Consider the following 20,340-nt stretch of genomic DNA (forward strand, 5'->3'; position numbering starts at 1 on the left):
ATAATGTTGAATCTGCTTATTTAAGTGTCTGAAAACTTTGTAGCTGTTTTTGTAGCCTGTGGCTTTAAATCCAAATAAGCTGCTTCTCCGAGCCTCATGGGTTACATCAGAAAAACAGCTGTCAACGATAGAGACAGACTCGGATGAAGCTGGAATACAGCTCATCAGACAAAAATACCAAGTAAGTTAATTTGATGTATTTGTGGTGGTTTATTCAAGCCTTTCTGAAATGATGAGTTTTACACAAATGCCATTTGCAGTACACACACACACACACACACACACACACACACCCACACACACACACAAACACACACACACACATTAATGATTATAGAAGTTGGTGATGAAAGAGGTGATTATAGAAGTTAAGAATTGTTGCAATTTGACACTCTATTAAAAACATAACATAAAAACGTATTGAGGTGCAAATGATGACAGAAAGTTGTAACATATGTTTGAATTCCAGTTTCTTTGCAAAAAATGTTCTGTAGACATGTGTATACATGTTATTATGGAGACATGGCACCTGTCAATCAATTCGGTGGGTGGGAAAAACTACACTCCTACGCCACAGGGATTCCAAATCATGGGAATTTGGATCCTATTTTAACGTCAGTTAATAAAAAAAAGAGAGACTTATGTTTCTATCACTTCAATATGACAGTGGACTATATCTACACACAGTTCTGCCCAAACAGCTTCCAAAAGTTGATTCAAAGGACATTAGGTGCCCTTTAATTGTTTTTATTTTAAATGAGTTCCAATTTTGGTTTTGGTACCAACTCATGTACAGTATATGCACAAATATATTATTGTAAAGCATCCTATAGAAAATATTCATCTAAACGAGAGATCTGTGAGGGGTGTACTCATTTATGTTGAGCAATATATGAAGAGTTCAGATGCAAAAACCTCTAAATGCCGTCAGAAATTTCCATTGAAAATGAAACATTTTTTTCAGCATCTGTTGTTTATGTTGAGATATTTCACATTAAACATCAGGAAAATGACTTATTCTTTGCCATAAAGGTAATATTACGGAACATAAACACAGGAGCATGATAAAAAATGCTCATTTTAGAGGAAATATTCAGACGGCACTTAGAGTTTAGGTTTTTGCTTCTAAAGTCTTCATATATACTATAATGGCTGTCAGTGTTTTACAAAATAACTTTGCATGTGATTCATCTGAAAGGTTAATACATCTATATTTCTTTTACACAAATCAATCATTTAAGATGCCAGTTTCTAGTTGGATGTTCATGTGTACATTTTTTCTCATTTAGACTTTATTTGGTATCTATTTCTCTCGTCCATCTCCTCATTTTAACAGTATATTTACATTTAAACTCTATGCTTTTATTTTTAATTAATCTAGATTTATAAGAGACCATATCTTCCATAGTTAACAAGTATTATATATATATATATATATATATATATATATATATATATATATATATATATATATATATATATATATATATATATATATATATATATATATATATATTGATAGGGGGTTATGGTTAATATATATTTGTGTGTGTGTGTGTGTGTGCACTGAAAAAAATGTTATGTTGAATTTACTTAATTTTATTACGTCAAGGGGTTGCACAAAATAATTTTATCTAAATCCAGATATATTTTTTAAGTTAAGTGAATTTATATTTTTTAAGTTGAGTTTACTTATATTTTATAAAGTGGTTCTACTTATATTTTATACATTGAGTTTATTAATCTCTTTCAGTAATTTCAGATTAATTATATTCATAATTTTAGCTAAACTATTTTCAGTAGAATTAACTCAAATTACTTGTGCAACCAGATCAATTTAATCGTTTAATTTCTACATATTAAAATTAATTTTAATCCAATATTTTTTTTTTAATCTATTGTATCTTTCATTAATATTTAGACAAATAAAGCAAACCCAATATTTTCAACTCTAACTTTATTTTTGTGATCCAAGAGATATTTTTGCTCTCTCAAAGAATGGCAGTAATGTAACTCAGTAATCATTTCTCAAATTGTTTTCTTATAACAAAATGCAGTATATCATCCACTAACATAAAATACATTGTACCATTCGTAACAAAACAAGTGCACCAGATTAGCTGGAAGACAGCGAACACTGAATAACTTGCATGAGATTATATTTAACTGCAAACTTACATTGAGTCAATATTCCAAAACATCATTAGTGCAGCTTTAAATATTCACAATAGTGGCTGTATACATACACACACAGGAGAACTTTGGAGGGAAGCCTTTTAACACACAACAAAACATATACAAGTAACAAAATACACCAGTACTATACAGAACAAAAAATGCTATAGTACAAGAACTGTCCACAGCTGCAACACAGTGCACACTGAGGACCTGATGCTGAAATTACAAAAAACTGTAGTTACATTAAAAAAATACTAATTAAAAAAAAGATTGTTATATAACAAAATAGATTTTATGTTTGGCTGAGGTGAAAAAGTTGGTGTATAAATATGGAAACAGACTTACTAAATAAAATGAAACGTGACTTAAATGTCCACTGAAGCTTAAGCTACTCTAAAAAAAATAAAAATAGTGTCAAATGAAAACATCACATCTGTGTGAAGCAATGAGGAGGCTGTAACATTCTCACATGAAACTAACAAGAATTGTCATAATTTCATGTTTTACACATGGTTCCCCATTGTTTGAACTTTGACTGGAGCTCTTTTAATGACGTCATCTCATTGTGTCCTCTTCTTATGCAATGCCTTAATGGTGCAGACATCATCAACTGTTTATCTCAAAGCGCTTAACTTCTAAAATTCATATGGCGTTAATGGATGGATGGATACTTTTTGTGCTGAGTGTGGATAGAAACCTGGCCTATTTACAGGATTGCAATTTTTATTTCAGGTGAATATTCCACTAAATCCAATGACAACTTTAAATGTTCACACCAGTGGCTATGTATTACAGTCCACCACTCACTTTGTTTTCAGTTTGAAACATTTTCTAGGGCTGCATTTTACATCATACTATATGTTTTCTATCGCCTCCCAAACCAGATTTAAAAATGCAGCTTAGCAGCGTTTACATGAGCGGCTGAAGAAATCCTACAGTCCAGCAATGATTTTGTTCTTTAGTCCAAGGACTTTGGGGGAAAGTCTTTCTCCATCCATTTTCAAGAGCACATTTTGAATGAATTCATAAGAGTATTTCAGCTCTTTGGGGTAGGCCAAGTTCACTACATAGATGACTCCCAGCATCATTGCAGATGCTTGGGCTACAGATCCAATGTTGTCCAGAATGATTTCTCCTTCAACATAAATGTCATCATGTGCTCCAATTTCTCCACCCTCCTTGTTGATGACATATACGCCCATGGTGGAATTCTGCAGGTCTCTCTGGATGCCATCTCCTTCAATGTCCTGTATATTTGTAGAATATAAGAAAAACATGAATTTATGTAATAGATTTTAATGACCTGCAAATTCTAAATTTCTTTATATTTACAATACATAATTACACTGGTCAGTAAAACCATTGAAAATATTTTTGTCAGTTAAGTAAAGGTTCATGTGAATTAACAAACCAACAATGCATGAAATATAAACAAATGTACAGTGATTTAGAATAAATAATTGTGTAAGGTTATTTACAATGTGTCAGATCATATTATATGGCGATTTATTATAAACTGTTTGTGAAATCAGAAACAGAAAAATTTCTTCGCAATGCAGTCCACAAGCCTACTACTACTAAGTACATTGTGAGATATTATAACTGAGTCAACAAGTCAAGAATTTGTTAATTTAATTAAAATTAATTAATTATTTATTCTGTCTTCATGCCATATCACTAACTCTATTAGTATTTGGATTTGTCATGTTCCACTTCTATACTAAAAGTATTAGTTTAAAATTTGGGAGCAATAAATGCAATGCCAACATAATTGGTCTTTGTGTTTAACGTTAGAGCAGAAACAAAGTTGAACAACATCAACCTGCTAGCTAAACCCTGGTCTTTCACTGGACTATCGGCTGTGGTCGTACTAGCTGGTCCTCTCGTGTCATCTGCAAATCTCCTGCAATTTAGTTATGAAACATTTGAATGCTTCTACTACATCTACTTTCACCCCCACCTTTACGTTTTAAACTCTGATAAGTCGAGTCGGAGACAGTCCACGAGGACTGCGACCCATGCAGCTGCCACGAAAGAGAAGCTTGTTTACTTTTCCTACGCGCATTCCGCGAAGACCTGCCTCTGATTGGCTAGTGTTCGTTGCAATCGTTGGTTAGGTCAAAGAAGCTCTTTGGTTAGGTTTGCGCAAGTGGAGCGACGTCACGATCGGTCGGAGCCAGTCAGCTTCAGAGCAGGGGCGGGTCTACGGGTGTAAAAAAAATACAAACTTTTAAAGAAACGATAAATTCAGGTACCCAACGTAACTTATGCCTGCCATTATGTTTATGTAGAAACATAAATTCTTGCCGCCAGTGCACATTAACCACATTTTACCAACATGATTTCACAGGTCTATTTTGTTCTAATGTTAACACATTGACAAGATTAGAAGAAATGCTTACAGCCAGTCAGGAATAACGTTATGTAATGTTAGGCTTGGCCAGTCTAACGTAACGTACTAACCTTACACAACTCACGTAGTTAAGCTAATCGCTGACACCTTAGTTGTAATTTAATTTAATGTAACGTTAATTGATATAAAAACATACCAATTTAGCATTAGCTAAACACATTTTTCTATAAAATGTTTAAAAGTGTAAACAGAACCCTGTTTAAGTAACATATATAACACACCAATGATTATATATTGATTACTTACCGAAAATGCAGAGCTGGATGCAGCATTCAAATGAGTGCATCACGTTCAATCTCCCCGCCTTGGCCCCTTCAGGAAAAAAAGTGTCTGCACATGCGCAGACCGGATAGTATATGGAAATTAAATGAAACGTATTTTTTTCTAATTACTTTTAATTGAATGAAATTAACTTGTTTTAAACAAAAGCAGTGAATTTGAAAATTAATAATAAAAAATAAGTAGGATTAAATAACACATTAAAATCAGTGAAATTAACCAGATAAAAACATGTAACATTTACAAGGGGTCAGAATCATTTTTTTCAGTGTGTGTGTGTGTGTGTGTGTGAGTGTGTACGTGTTTTTGTGACATATCAGGACACAAATCTGTATAATGACAATGAGGGCAATACAATATATGGTTTGGACAGTATAAAATGAATGGAAACCTATGTAATGTCCCCACTTTTCACAAAAACAAACAAGTGTGTGTGTGTGTGTGTGTGTGTGTGCGCGCGTGTGTGTGTGCGCGTGTGTGTGTGTGTGTGTGTGTGTGGGGGGGGGGGGGGGGGGGGGTGTGCGTTTTCAGACAATTGTGTGTCCACGATTAAATTTCACAGATTTCATTCGTGATTGTGTGCCAACGTCACCCTTACACATTAACACCGAGATATAAAGTGACTTATTCATTTACAACTCCATTAGAGGTAAGGTGATGAGACCGACAGGTGGAATGAGAAGAAAATAAAATTCATCAAAGAAAACAAGATCATTTAGAGTGGCAGCAAAGGATTCAATTTAATCGCAGTGAAAGTGTTACAGCCTAAATTCCTAATGCAGGCAGCCATTTGACTGCAGTGTGCTGAAAGGATTAGAACAACATTTATATTAATGGCGCATTATAAATGGAAAAAGTTTATATTGTAATGTAAGTTGTGAGGGCAGAGAGCACTGATAAGAATTTTTTGCACTCCTTGTGATTTTACTCTTCAACATTTTTATGCTTCTCAATAAAGTGTCGAAAGAAGAACCAACTATTTCTCTCGAGTGTGACTGCAAGCGCTGGAAATCCCAGATAAACCTCGGAGACAGATTGCCATTTTCAAAAGAAACAAACTGAGACCAATATTTATCAGTCTCCCACGTCCTTCTCTTGGGCTTTATCTTTTAATTGCTTCTAGCCTCATATAAGAAAATACAAATTCAATTTGTGTAACTAGAAGATCCCCGGGCAAGATTTAATCATGTGAGAAAAGCAGATCAAAACAGAAGGTTGGTTGTGGATATAATTCACAAAGCAGAGATAATCTGAGTCAGCATTTTTTGCTGACATTTTAAAAAGAATAGAGGAAACCCTCCATAATTCTCTCTCTCTCTCTCTCTCTCTCTCTCTCTCTCTCTCTCTCTCTCTCTCTCTCTCTCTCTCTCTCTCTCTCTCTCTCTTAGACAAACACATTCACTTATTCACACACAGCTATTTAAATCCCCATCTGTGTAACAAATGGGTGACTAGATTGATCCAGAAAGAAATTAAACAACTTTGGTATTAGCACTTCTCGGATAAAGAATACAAGAAGTTGTATGTGGCTTGGTATTAAATGGATTTGCTTGAGCTGAACTGTTGTTTATTTTAATGAAAATAAATAAATATAAATCTCATGTTCTCTGTATTTACAGTAAATACTGCGACTTTCCACTATTATGTAGCTTTTTTGTAGCCTGTGGCTTTAAATCCAAATGAGCTGCTTCTTCCCGCCCACCGTTTGATAATAAATGGATTTGCTTGAGCTAAATTGCTGTTTTATTTTAATGAAAATAAATAAATATAAATCTCATGTTCTATATATTTACAGTAAATACTGCTACTCTCAACTATTTGCTGCACACCAATAAATGGTAGATCACATAATACAATACTTAGTCAACAATCTCATTTTAGCAAAAAAAAAAAAAAATACATTTACGATTTGTCATTTCAGTTTGCACAATCTGAAGGGTCATGGAATTGTATTATGTCAGATGGGAATTTGCCTAACACTAATCTCATTCTCAATGAATTCATGTTTGTCCAAGTGTGATAAAAGTCAAATTAAATACAAATAAATTAATACAACTATATTTAGAGCTTTAAATCCACATTAATACACATGTTAAGATATATATTCTAAACACATTGTCAGCAAAGGCTTCCTTTACAATAATCAGTTTGACATTAGCTTTCCCAATACTGCAGAAATAATGTTAAAATTTACTGTTTTATTTATTCATTATTATATTCATTTTATTTTCGGCTTAGTCCCTTTATTTATTTATTTGACCATAGCCTCACTCTTTTTATTCATTATTTTGCCGCAGCTCCGCTCTTATTATTTATTGTCTTGCAGCCCCATGAGCAAAATACAGCCTGCAGGGTAATGATCAACTATTATTCCGGCCACACATGCATAACGGCGCCATTGAGGTCCAGTGGTCAGCACGTTGCGTTTCGACGTTGTCGATCCGTGTTCGATCCTCACCTTAGTAATTCTTTTTTTTTCTTTTTTTCTTTTTTATTGTTAAGACATATAAAACTGTAAGGTTGTTAAACATTTGAAGTTCTAAAGCAGCTGTTTTCTTGAAAAAGACGTGAGAGTGTAATTACAAACTGAAATGGAAATGACCTTATTTTAATATAGTCAGTCGTAAACTGAGGTGGGCCGATCTAATGCTTGAAACTCCAGGGCTGAAAAGGAGTCCCACTCCGACCCTGGTGACAGCATATCTTTTTAAGTCATTGTAACGTATTAAACTAAGTTAAATGTTTTCTAAATTAATTTTATGAAGTTGCGCAAGCTGTTTTAAGTCAGTTTTACATAATATTAGTTCAATGGACTTATAAGGGTAATTTGATTCAGCTTAAAAATTTTGAGCAACCATGATTTTTTTACAGTGGGGGAAACACCCTCTCACTTTCACACGCACACACTATGGTCAATTTAGTTTATTCAATTCACCTACAGTCTATTAGTCGTACGAAAATGTGTGATTTTAAAAAGGAGGGGCGGCACCAGACCCACCCCTAAACCCGATTGTCAATGGGAATAAACAAATCGTACTAAATTGTATGATATGGTGCAAACAAAGTGCTTATGCAGTCCTTTTTTACAGTTTGAAACTAGTTAAAATAAAGTTACTTAACTGTAATTTGAAGAGATTTAGAATTTAAAGCAACATTTTCAGGAAAATTATTTCTTTTTCTTGCTTTCTTGTGATTTCTTTTTTTTTTTTTTTTAAGTTGACGAAAATGTTTGTGAAGTTTCATAAACTTTCATAGTCCCCCCTTCCACCCCATCTCCCCCTTTTCCTCCCTTTTCTATGGGGAGTTTTCGAGACCTATTGTACCTGATATCGGACCCCCTTTATATGTTCATTGACCAGGCGGGAGCCTTGGGCTCAGTTATCTCTAAACTCAGGGTTCTCACCCGGAACAGCATGCCACACCTGCTATTAACGCCAAGCATATCTAAGTGTGAACTCTTGAAACAGTTTTGTCTTAGTCTTCATTTACTAAATTAACCTTGCAGTTTACATCAAAAATATTTTTTGTTTCATGAATCCGCTTAAGTTGTGACATCTGGAATACTGTTTCCTGGTCTAGAAAATTGTCTCTATAGCTGTTTATGACCAAAATTTAGTTGAATCTCAAATTAAAATGAATCATGCATAGGTCTCTCCATCCCAGACACCAATATTTTAAATATTTACAAAAGACACATTGAATAACACTGTGGGTGTACATGATTACAATTTGTTTTTTACCTTTGGAAACTAATAGAGCATTTGCATTCTTGATAAAAATAAACTGCTTCAGAAAAGGAATTAATGCCAGTTTATTAGAGTTTGTTACACAAACATACTGTATTGACATTCTGCCATTTTGCCATGAAGAAGCTGACTCTAGAAATGCAGGTGTAGTTTGGCATGTTACCCCACCTGAAAACATTGTCTATGGAGATTGTACCTGCTAAATATCCCTCGCTGCTTTATTTCTAGTTGTCGACTAAGTTTTCTATACTAAACGTTTGGCCTGTACACCTGTTTCAGATCTTTAAATAGCACTTTTGAGATAACTGTTGCAGTCCACATAGTTTCCTGAAGTCAGATTATATTGGAAAAGCTTTCTCTTAAACCAAGGATAATTTATCAATAGATAGCCATTAAAATGTCCTACAAAAACTGAGGTACATGAAGGCAGACTAGTAAGATAAAGCAATAAAAAAAAAGAGTTAGATTCAAAAAGCCTCAATATGAAGTGTAAGAAGAGCACTGAGACAGCAGGAGGAAGCAGAAGTGATCTGTCACCACCTCACACTATGTGAGAAATCAATAGTCTTGTGCCTTATTTTAAGAGTCTCATACAAAGACACAGCGGAGATTACAGAGTCAATCCTTGTTTGACTCAGACCAGAGCCGGAGGGAAAGTATAAACTGAAATGGGATCTGTGAAATAATGAAGTGAGACAGATCAGTGGACAAAATAATAAATTGCTCATATAAAATTGGCAGATGCAAATCCATTTCTATCAGGGAAACAAATCTGCTTCTGGTGAATGTGACTATTACACCATCGGGGCTCCTAAAATGGTTCATTTACATATGTGATACTGCTGCTTATTATGACTCAGTTTTACCTATTAATTTTCTTTTATTTTATTCTCTACAGGGGCCGTGGTCATTGCTTTTGTGGTGTGCTGGCTGCCCTACCATGCCCGGAGACTAATGTACTGCTATGTCACTGAATGGACAACGTGAGTTTTAATTTAAAAGCTTATTGAAATATCAATAAAGATCAAAGGAAATTTTGCTTTCTCATACCAGACTAGATCAGCTAAGACACAGCATAAATATATAATTTCCCATACTAGCTATTGGTCAAGAAAATTTCCAGCCATTTTTATTTTTTTTTATTGTATTTATGGTCCCACTTTATATTAAGTGGCCTTAACTAATATGTACTTACACAGGAACTAATAGTTTGTTACAATGTATTTATTGTGTAAATACATGTATTTACTGTGTACTTATGCTTCATTAAATACATGTATGTAATTATATCTGTATTTAACTTTTGTAATTACATTTGTAAATACACTGTTGACCATCCCCACACCTTAACCCACCCTTAAACCTACCCATGCCACCAAACCTGTTCATAACCCAACCTCTATCCCAACTCAAAAGCACCACAAGTGTTCTCAAATACATTATAAACACAGTAAGTACATTGTATTTATTATTTGATGTAAGTACATAGTAGTTAAGGCCACTTAATATAAAGTGGGACCGTATTTATTATATACAGTAATAGAGAGAAACATCTAATATACATTCATTCATTTTCTTGTCGGCTTAGTCCCTTTAGTAATCCAGGGTCGCCACAGCAGAATGAACCACCAACATATCCAGCTTTTTACGCAGCATATGCCCTTCCAGTCGCAACCCATCTTTAGGAAACATCCACACACACATTCACACACACACTCATACACTCATACACTACGGACAATTTAGCCTACCCAATTCACCTGTACCACATGTCTTTGGATTGTGGGGGAAACCAGAGCACCCGGAGGAAACCCACGCGAAGGCAGGGAGAACATTCAAACTCCACGCAAAAACACCAACTGAGTCGAGGTTCGAAACACCAACTGAGTCGAGACCCAGCAACCTTTTTGCTGTGAGGCGACAGCACTACCTACTGCACCACTGCCTCGCCACATCTAATATATACATCTAATTTTGTGTTTTATTTTTATTATTATTATTTGTGGCAGTATAATAATAATAATAATAATAATAATAATAATAATAATAACTATTTTGGCATAAAAAACCACAGGAATTTTTTGTTTTATTCTTTGTATTTTTTCTCATCTGTTGTCCACATTTGGGAAAACATTTATTAATCACATGTTGCATTTTCCAATCGAAATAAGCGAGTTTGTGCTGGTCAATTACTTTGTGAACTCTTTATCATGATCTGCTCATGTCAAAAGTTCACAGTCCTGTGCATCACTAAAGACATGCGCTATAGGTAAATTGGGTAAGCTAAATTGTCCGTAGTTCGCCTCACAGCAAGAAAGTCATTGGGGTCGCTGGTTCGAACCTCGGCTCAGTTGGCGTTTCTGTGTGGAGTTATTTGCATGTTTCTGTGTGCATGTTCTCCCTGCGTTCGCGTGGGTTTCCTCAGGGGGCTTTGGTTTAGCACACAGTCCAAAGACATGCGGTACAGGTGAATTGAATAGACTAAATTGTCCGTAGTGTATGAGTGTGTATGTGTGTGTGTGTATGTTTCCCAGAGATGGGTTGTGGCTGGAAGGGCATCTGCTGCGTAAAAAACCAGCTGGATAAGTTGACGGTTCATTCCGCTGTGGCGATCCCGGATTATAAAAGGGACTAAGCAGACAAGAAAATAAATGAACGAAATTGTCCATAGTGTATGTGTATGAATGAGTGTATGGGTGCTTCCTATTGGGTTGGGTTGCAGCTGGAAACATGCTGGATAAGTTGGCGGTTCATTCGATCATTCAGCAACCCCTTTTTTTATTTTAACAGATTTGTGTGTGTTAAGCATCAGTTAAGACAATGTTAGCACCAGCTAATTTCTGCTTCTGGGTACAAAATAATTTTTTGGGCGGGATCAAAATCGGCGACGTAGCGCAAAACTGCAAATTCAAAGGTGACGCGTCGGTTTCTCATTATTATTCATAGCAGAGTTTTTTTATCCTATGAGAAGAACCGGCCTCTTAATTATTTATGACTGTGCGTGCTTTCCAAAGGCAAGACAGACCTGCCAGTGCCAAGCTGTTAGACACGAACCCACGGCACACAGTATTTAGCTGTTCAAGAAGAGCCGTATGTGTTTGTTTACATGATCCATGGGGTTTGTTGCATGTTTTTCCCCGCGATGCTGTCAGGGCCGATACAGCAAAGCTGTTTGTGTGCAGCAAGCTTTTTTGTCGGGAGAGCAGTACGAGAATTAAAGAATGGCAGGCGTTGTCTTTTATCAGGAGTTCGTTCACATTCAGACACATCGCCGTGCTGCTGTGTTTGCCTAAACCCTCTAGATTACCAACAGAGCTACTGGTTAAAATAGACAGGGCAAGAGACCTGCTGCACTGAGCCTGCTTTCAGACCTATAATTCAGACCCGGGGATTGAGAAAAAAGTTCTCATTTATAATGTTTATATGACCATGATTATCTTTATAGTGATATAAATTGTGGTTACTGTATGTAGCAGGGCATTAAATTACTGTTTATTTCTTTGCATTTTAACTGTGTAAACTATAAAATCATGGGTCTCCTCACGGTTTGTGTCTCATTTTGTGAGCCAAGTTCAGCCAACTGACAACAGTTGTTCGCTTCCCTCCTTCTCCCCTGCTGGACATGCGCACTCCTGCCCTTTGCTCGCGGAGCTCCACGCCCATTATGATGCATCTTTTGAAAAAATTCTAGTAGACCTGAACCGAAAGTGGGGGATGTCATGAGCCTTTAATAAAGAGACTAAGCCAAAAAAGAATGAATTAATGAATGAATGAAGAGTTCAAAAGCAAAAAACTCTAAATGCTGTCTGAAATTTTCTGCTAAAATGAGCATTTTTCTCAGCTTACTGTTTTGTTTTAATTGCATTACAACACAAATACAATAAGGCAAAATTCGATTAACAACTTTCGTCTACGTTTACAGAACAGAGAGCAAATAATTATCAAATCAACAAGATCATAATACAAATAAATAAAATTTAAACAGAGAATAAACATAGAAAAAAAAAACATTTACAAAGTTTTACATTTTAACCAAAATTCCTTTTGGAAAAACAGTGGTTTTGTTTAAAGGCACTTGCATTTATGAATATAAAGTTTCTCCAAAATTAGAATATTGGTTGATACAAATTGAATTTTAACATCTAATAAACCAAAACTTTTAGAAAGTTGAGAGGACAACTTAAGAGAAACCTTTAACCACTCAAATTAATCAGACCAGAAAGGTCTGCTATATAAACAATCAAAAAATAAATGAGCCTCCAATGTTTATGTTCAGTTATTTCACTTTAAAGGTAATAAAAATAACTTATTCCTCACTATGAAAGTAAAATCACTAAGCCTACACAAAGGAGTCTGAGAAAGACGGTTATTTTAGAAGAAAATATAAAACAACATTTTACATTAAACAAGGTTTTTGCATCTAAACTCTTCATTTGGAATTTTTTTGTAAACTGTTGAAACACAAATCATCCACCAGTGACAATTGGCTGTTGTGAAAATTGTACGTGTACATAGATGCAGAGTTGCTGAAGATCAGAAGCTTCCAATAAATAACATATAAAAGAGCTTACAATATATGATAACATAGAATGTCACAAAGCAAAATCTATAACCACTTTCACACACTATATCTCTGCAAATCAATGCTTTGTTCTGAACAGCGCTCACCTGCAGCACTGCATATAAATCATGATGCATCTGGTGCTGGTAGGGATTTCTGGGAGTTCTTCTGTGATTTAGAGATGGATCAATAAATATGTGCCATATGTTCGGCTTATAATGTATACAGAGCTGCACTACAAACAAGGTGTGAACTAATCTGAAAAGGTCAGCTTGTATACATGATTTTAATCAGCAGCTGCACACAAATTAATGCTGCGGTTGTCAGGCGTGAACTACTTCAACCATATGCAGTAACTTTCGACTAGATTTAGAAATAACCTGACTAACATGAAAATTAAATGGGAAACACTTTATTTGAAGGGGTTTTCATTAAATTATCATGAAACCTTTATAATCAAGACATGACATATGTCATGAATGTGATATTTTATTTATGCTAAAATAACAACTGTTATTAAGTGTCATTATGTCAATTTAAATGCCGAGGTGACATTGTTTGAGATGTCTTTATTATCACAACGTAGCATTGACAAGTCAACAAAGCTGGTCATAAAGCTGCTAAATCATGAGGCAATTATAATTGTGAAATTCATTTTATTACTGTGTCATTGATATATTTTTTTTGCCTTGAACTAAAGTGGTACAAATTAAATTTGCCAATATAGATAATTAATTGTCATTTAATATTAATAGTGCTTTTATAAAATTATTTGACAGAGTAATGACACATTGAGAAAGTGATCAGAAAATTATTGATAACAGTTAAAATGACCTCATAACAATCATGTTTATGACAGATTTATAACAAGGTTATCAGGGTAATGTCAAGTTGTGTAAGACATTCTGTTCTGTTATTTATTTTATTTTATTATTTTTTTTTTTCATAGTTTAAAAAGATCTATTGGTAAAAGAGCTTTTATGTTTAAGGTTCCAATACATTTGAACTATTTACCTGCTGAAATGTGTTCCCCTTTCGATTGGGGAACTTCAATGGTATAAGTGGATTTAATCCATGTATGGGGACTTTGTTCAGAAAGCCAATCGTCTGAAAAAGTATGTAAACGGGCCAGTGAAATGCCAAATGAATTGGCAGCTTCAGCTTGCGCACCTGGGGCCTCATGTACGAAGACTTGCGTGGAAATCATACTAAAACATTGCGTACGCACAAAGCTGTAAATGTGCGTACCCAGACAAAAATTCAGATGTATGAAACACTGCGTACGCCGAATCCCACGCATATTCTTTTGTACATCTGAATGAACGTGAAACTGAGCGCAACATGCACGAGCACAAAACCCCTCCCTGCATCCTATCCCGTATGAATATGCTAATGACTACTTTGTCAAAACCCAATGAAAAAGCAATGGTAAAAAGCAAGCGAAAACAGAAACTTTGAACAGAATGTGAATTGCAGGTGCTCCTTTCGGAGGTCGACCGGAGAAAAGCGATGTTATTTGCAAGTTTGTCGTCCGGAATTAACAACAAAAGAAAAAAGTAGAGTGGGGAGAGTTTAGCTGATGCGATTAACACAGTTGGGTCTGAACATCGCACTGAGGTAATTAAAAAAAGAAATAGTCCAATTTATAGGTGTAAAATGTTGCAGTACTCTCAGCAGTCTCAGTGGCGCAGCTCGAAAAATGCATGTCAACATGTTTTGACACGTTTGAGCATGAACTCGGTTTAAATCCTGCGTCTGATGAACTCATTCTTCTGGATGGTTTACTGTTTCCGGATGATGGTTTCTGGTGGTTTCCTGTCCCCTGATGATGGGTACGAGCACTGCGTTGCATGTCTGGGGCTCCAGCATGTTAATGTGGGCAGTTCATCATGTCTGTTGCGCAGTTAAGATCGCGGCTAGCCCTTGCAAAAGGGCGAACAACCCCAGCTGTCCTCTGCACTGCGAGCAGGTCTGAGGGTTTCAGTGGGTGATTATCCGTCGTCTCCGGGCCCGCGGACCTCCCGCTCCTCCAAGCGCACCATCCAAGCTTCGAACGGAGGAAGCAATCCGTCTAACCAGATGGTAGCCCTTACATTCAACGACACCAGGAACCAGACGTCCACTGCTGCATCGGAGGGTGGGCTTTCATTGTCCGACGAGGATCCAGACCCGCTTGCCCCCTCCGGGCAGGTGAGCATTGTCAAAACGGATCATGTTAGCCGTGCTTTTCCGGGCTGCTTCGACCATGGGGTTGGAGATGGTTTATCCCCCAGTTCCGCGGCCGGACCGACTAGATGGGTGCTACGTAGAGGACAAGAGGGCCAAGCCTTTGAAGTCTCTCACCCCCTTCTTCCAGAGGTGCACAGTAGACTTGCACAGTCTTGGAGGGCACCTTTTTCTGCCATGCTGCGTGTCCCTTCGCCCTCACCACTCTTGACGGTGGAGCAGCCAGGGGGTATGGGGCGATTCCTCAGGTCGAGCGTGCTATTGCGGTCAATCTTTGTCTGCGTGGCGTCTCTTCTTGGCGGGGTCCGTCTGGTCTCCCGTCCAAAGCCTGTAGGTTTTCTGCCTCTTTCGGAGCCAGAGCTTACAAGGCTGTGGGCCATGCTGCTTCCCCCTTGCACCCTATGACCACCTACCAGTGCTACCAAGAGTAGGTGCTGGCCCAGCTGCACGAGGTTGGGTCCGAAGCAAGCTCCGCACTGCAACCGACTATGCTCTTTAGACCACTAAGTCTGCTGCGTGTGCGTTGGGGAGGACGATGTCCACATTAGTGGTCCAGGAGCGCCACCTCTGGCTTAACCTAGCTGATATACGCGAAGTCGACAAAGTCCGCTTTCTTGACTCCCTCATATACCAGGCTGGCCTGTTCAGCGACATCATCTGTGAATTCACCCAGGAATTCAAGGCGGTGAGAGAGCAATCCGGTTTTGGCGGGACAGTAAGCCCGCTCCGTCTGCCGAGCCATACACATCTGCTACTCCCCATCAAAGTCGCCCGCCTACGGGAGCTGCCCCGGCCCCGCCCGCGCCTCCGGTTCTCAAGCACCACGAAAGCAGGCAGCTCCCCCCTGCCCAGGGCGCCGTTAAGGCTGGTGTAGCGTACAGTCCAAAGATAAAATTACTTATTGATTTTAGTATTTGATATTTACTATTTGATTTGAGTATTTCGCATGGGTTTTACGACTCCTGGCTCCAAGAAGTCTGGATTTTTGTGACAGCTTAAGTTGTCCAGGGGGACTGGAGAGATAAGCAGGGAGCTTCAAAGACATTCCTGCCCAAATACACACACACACACACACACACACACACGAGGCTGTTCCGACAGAAAGAAAATGAACTCATCAAATTCTGAACCAGGACAAAACTAAGGTGTTATGTTTTGTAAACTTTGTATCTCATTTCTGACTTTCTTACCTGTGTAACCTATCTTATAACCTGTATGCCTGTTTCTTTTAGGCCTGTTTAAAGCATAAATAATATGAGGATGTGAAAAATCATGTTGATGTACTTTTAAACCCCCCATGTTTGGTACCGATGGGTTTCTGCTGACATTTTACAACACATGATGCATAGAGCAAGACCATAACTCGCATTGCTTTATTCTTTAATCCCCTGTATTAAATGCCTGTCCGCATTCTTTGGGCGGACACTCAAATTTGCATACGAGCAGCCTCGAGACAAAGGAAGGTTCGCGCGCTCAATTTCCCCTGAAATCATTGGTCAGAATGCTGAACGGGTTCTCACATGACCCGCAGATATAACCAGACTTCTCCCCAAACATCCTCAGAGATCGTCCGAACAAAGAACTCACAAAAGGGTGGCCCTTTGGGCCACGCGGCTCTTCTAAGCCGCATGGACTTTTTCCCGCCACGCTTTTCTTTATTTTCCGGCAAAGTACACTCAGTTTAAAGTATGTGATCGCGTTCCTCAGAACTGTATTACAAACTCAACGCATCAAGAAGGACATCAAAGGAGTTTCATCAGGACGAAAGCATAAAGAGAGAGACCCCAGACCTTAAGTCCAGGTACTTTTAGTTATGCGATTAAGCTGTGCCCCTTTTATCAAAAAGGTGTTTTTTATAATCTTGGTGATCCTTAATGGTGTGTGTGGAACTGAAAGTTTTGTCACTCTTTTCTGAAAAATCTGAAATCTCTATTTCCTAGCTTTACTATTTCTCTTTGTTGTTACACGATCTATAGACCCGATATCTCCACGTGGTTTACCTTGGTTTTGTGTTTAATGTATGTTTGTGCGTTTGTTTGTTCGTTACGTCTGACTAGTAAATAAATTCCATTATAATCAAATGAATTGTATTGTTTGCCTCACGAGAAAATGTCACTGAAATACAGATTCCCCCTGCCTAGCTATTATAAGTTGTTTAAAACTTATGAATGATTAATCTACTTCACAAGAAGTAGCAATTAAATTCCCTTTTTCTAAATGAATAGATCATTACCGTATCCGCTCGGAAAAGTGGCGGCTCTGCTTGTGTTTGTTTAGTCAAATTAACAATAAATTAACAATAAATTAACAATAAATTGATCTGGAATATTAATGATTAATGATAATTTGTTGTTGTTGATAATTAATATTCATAATCTGGGAATCCGCTCGGTGCATGATCATATACAATCATGTTTGTTTGACCAAATTGACTGAAGCTTAAGCCGGAATATTAATAATTAAGAATAAACCGTTATTGTTGATTATTAATATTCATAAAATGAGCTAATTTCTGTTACACTGGTAAACGAACCACGAAGCATCCCTAACACAGGTCATCCGGAGAAGAGGGAATTTGCTCTTTCCCTGTTGAAGGGTCGGGCCCCATTTCCAACGGCACTTTTCACTGCCACGCAAACACCAATGAAAGAGCACTTTTCCACTTCCGAGGATGTGACAGCCCGAACTCTGCCAGTCTGGGACGCTATGCTTTCCAGTTCCCCTTCGGGGGGAACTTCAGCACTATAAGTGGATTTGATTGTAAAATCCACGCATTGGGAGGTTCGGTTCAGAAGCTACTCATCTGAAAGAGTATTGAACGGGCCAATTAAGAATGAATTGGCAGCGCAAGCCTGCGCAGGTGAGCGGCATAAGCAATCAACTGAGTATATAAGCTCACCTGGCGCCAGCAGACGCTATCCTTTTCGCTTCAGAGACTTTCTGATCGAGTCGATGAGGGTTCCTCCTGCTGTGACCAGCGATTCTGAGCGAACGAGAGCATTCTCCCGGTCCAGAGTGTGTACACGCAGTGGCAGACGGTCGAGCTGGGTTTCTCCCTTGCCTGGCGTTCTTTGGGTCCGGTCCTCCAGAGCGGTGCGTATAAAGTTGCAAACTTCACAGAAAGAGCAACACAGTCGTGCAGCACGTCCTTATCAGGACGGCGCTCCGACTGTGCGTTTCTGGATGCGGTGGTTTCCTGTCCTCGGATGATGGGCGCGGGCACTGCGTTACATGTCTGGGGGTCCAGCATGTTAATGCGCTGCTCGCGGATAGTTCATGTCGTCATTGCGATGCCATGACTGTTGCGCAAGATCGCGGTTAGCCTTTGCAAAAGGGCGAACCACCCCAGTTGTCCCCTGCTCTGCAGCGGGCACTCGGGCAGATCTGAGGGTTTCAGCGAGAGATAATCCGTCGCCCACGGGCCCGCGGACCTCCCGCTCCTCTAAGCGCTCCATCCAAGCTTCGGGCGGGGGAAGCGATCCGTCTAACAGATGGTAGCCCTTACGCCCGATGACACCGGAGACCAGATGTCCACCGCGGCATCGGAGGGTGGGCTTTCATTGTCCGATGATGATCCAGACCCGCTCGCCCCCTTCGGGCTGGTGAGCGCTGTCACTACGGATCCTGAAACGGACATGTTAGCCGTGCTTTCCCGGGCTGCTTCGGCCGCGGGTTGGAGATGGTTTATCCCTCAGCTCCGCGGCCGGACCGACTAGAGGGGCGTTCCCTTCTTCCCGGAGGTGCACAGTAGGCTCACGCGGTCTTGTAAAGCACATTTTTCTGCTCGTGCTTCATGTTCCTCCACCCTAACCACTCTTGATGGTGAAACAGCCAGGGGGTATGTGGCGATTCCTCAGGTTGAGTGCGCGATGGCGGTAAATCCGCGCGGCGCCTCTTCTTGGCGGGGTCCGCCTCGTCTCCCATCCAAAGCCTGTAAGTTATCTACCTCCCTCGGAGCTAGAGCTTACATAGCTGCGGGCCAGGCTGCTTCCGCCTTGCATGCGATAGCCACCTACCAGCGCTACCAAGCGCAGGCGCTGGCCGAGCTGCACGAGGGTGGGTCCAACCCAGGCTTACGAGCTTCGCACCGCCGCCGACTTAGCTCTTCGGACTAGTGAGTCCGCTGCGTGTGCGTTGGGGAGGACGATGTCCACATTAGTGGTCCAGGAGCGCCACCCCTGGCTGATATGCGCAAAGTCGACAAAGTCCGCTTTCTTGACTTCCCCATATCCCCAGCCAGGTTCGGCGACACTGTCTGTGAATTCACCCAGGAATTCAAGGCGGTGAGAGAGCAGTTGGTGGGTGATGTCTTATCGGCGGTCCGTAGCCCGCTCCGCCCGCCGTGCCATTCATACCTGCTCCTCGCCGAAGGCGCCCGCCTACGAGAGCTGCTCCGCCCCCGCACACGCCTCCGGCGAAGCGAGCGCGTCGGGCACCTCGGAAGCAGGCAGCCCCCCTGCCCAGAACGCCGCTAAGTCCGGCAACGGACCGCGAAGCGCCCCTGGGACAGGCCATCTGGAGAAGAGGGAACTTGCTCTTTCCCCGCTGGAGGGCGGGGCCCCATTTCCAACGGCACTTTTTACTGCCATGAAAACATTATGAAAGGGCACTTTTCACTTCCCCAGATGTGACAGCCCGAAATCTGCCAGTCTGGGACGCTATGCTTTCTAGCTTGCAGATTCGGTGCATTTCGCCAGTGGCTCACGAGCGCTGGGAGGACGGTCTCCTTTCTCCCACCCCTCGAGCCTCCCCTCCGGAACTCGGGTTTGGAGTGAGAGCAAATATCTCACCTCCAGCTTTTCCGTGGGACCCGCGAGCTTCCCGGATCAGCACACCCACTGCTGGTACGTCAGCGATTGTAGCGATGAGTCCATTAGCGAGAGCTCTGCCTGCCTGGTTAGCGCGGGCCAGCTCTTCGCGGTGGCTCATACGCACAA

At 39.6% G+C, this 20,340-nt stretch overlaps 1 protein-coding gene and 1 long non-coding RNA gene across 14 annotated transcripts in view; one reads left to right on the forward strand and one right to left on the reverse strand.

The window, feature by feature from the left end:
* The window catches only part of ntsr1 (neurotensin receptor 1 (high affinity)), a 160,990-nt gene that overhangs the window by 50,355 nt on the left and 90,295 nt on the right, over positions 1-20,340 (forward strand). For all 12 annotated transcript variants that reach the window (XR_015523367.1, XR_015523370.1, XR_015523368.1 and 9 more), the window contains one exon: positions 9,515-9,599. Coding sequence is in view for 3 of the 12 variants with exons in the window: in XM_087306782.1 (XP_087162908.1) it covers positions 9,515-9,599 (85 nt within the window). In the remaining 9 variants the exon portion in view is untranslated. The remainder of the gene's footprint in view (positions 1-9,514; positions 9,600-20,340) is intronic.
* Positions 1,941-4,907, reverse strand: LOC147831265 (uncharacterized). 2 transcript variants are annotated; one of them, XR_015523392.1, is made up of 2 exons: positions 4,838-4,907; positions 1,941-3,425 (listed from the first exon to the last, which is right to left on the reverse strand). It is a non-coding gene; the product is annotated as an uncharacterized LOC147831265 (long non-coding RNA). The 2 variants fall into 2 exon arrangements; XR_015523391.1 differs by lacking the exon at positions 4,838-4,907 and adding an exon at positions 4,001-4,235.

Source organism: Danio rerio, chromosome 23, assembly GCF_052040795.2.
Source record: "Danio rerio strain M-AB ecotype USA chromosome 23, GRCz13ab, whole genome shotgun sequence".
NCBI classification, from domain to species: domain Eukaryota; kingdom Metazoa; phylum Chordata; class Actinopteri; order Cypriniformes; family Danionidae; genus Danio; species Danio rerio.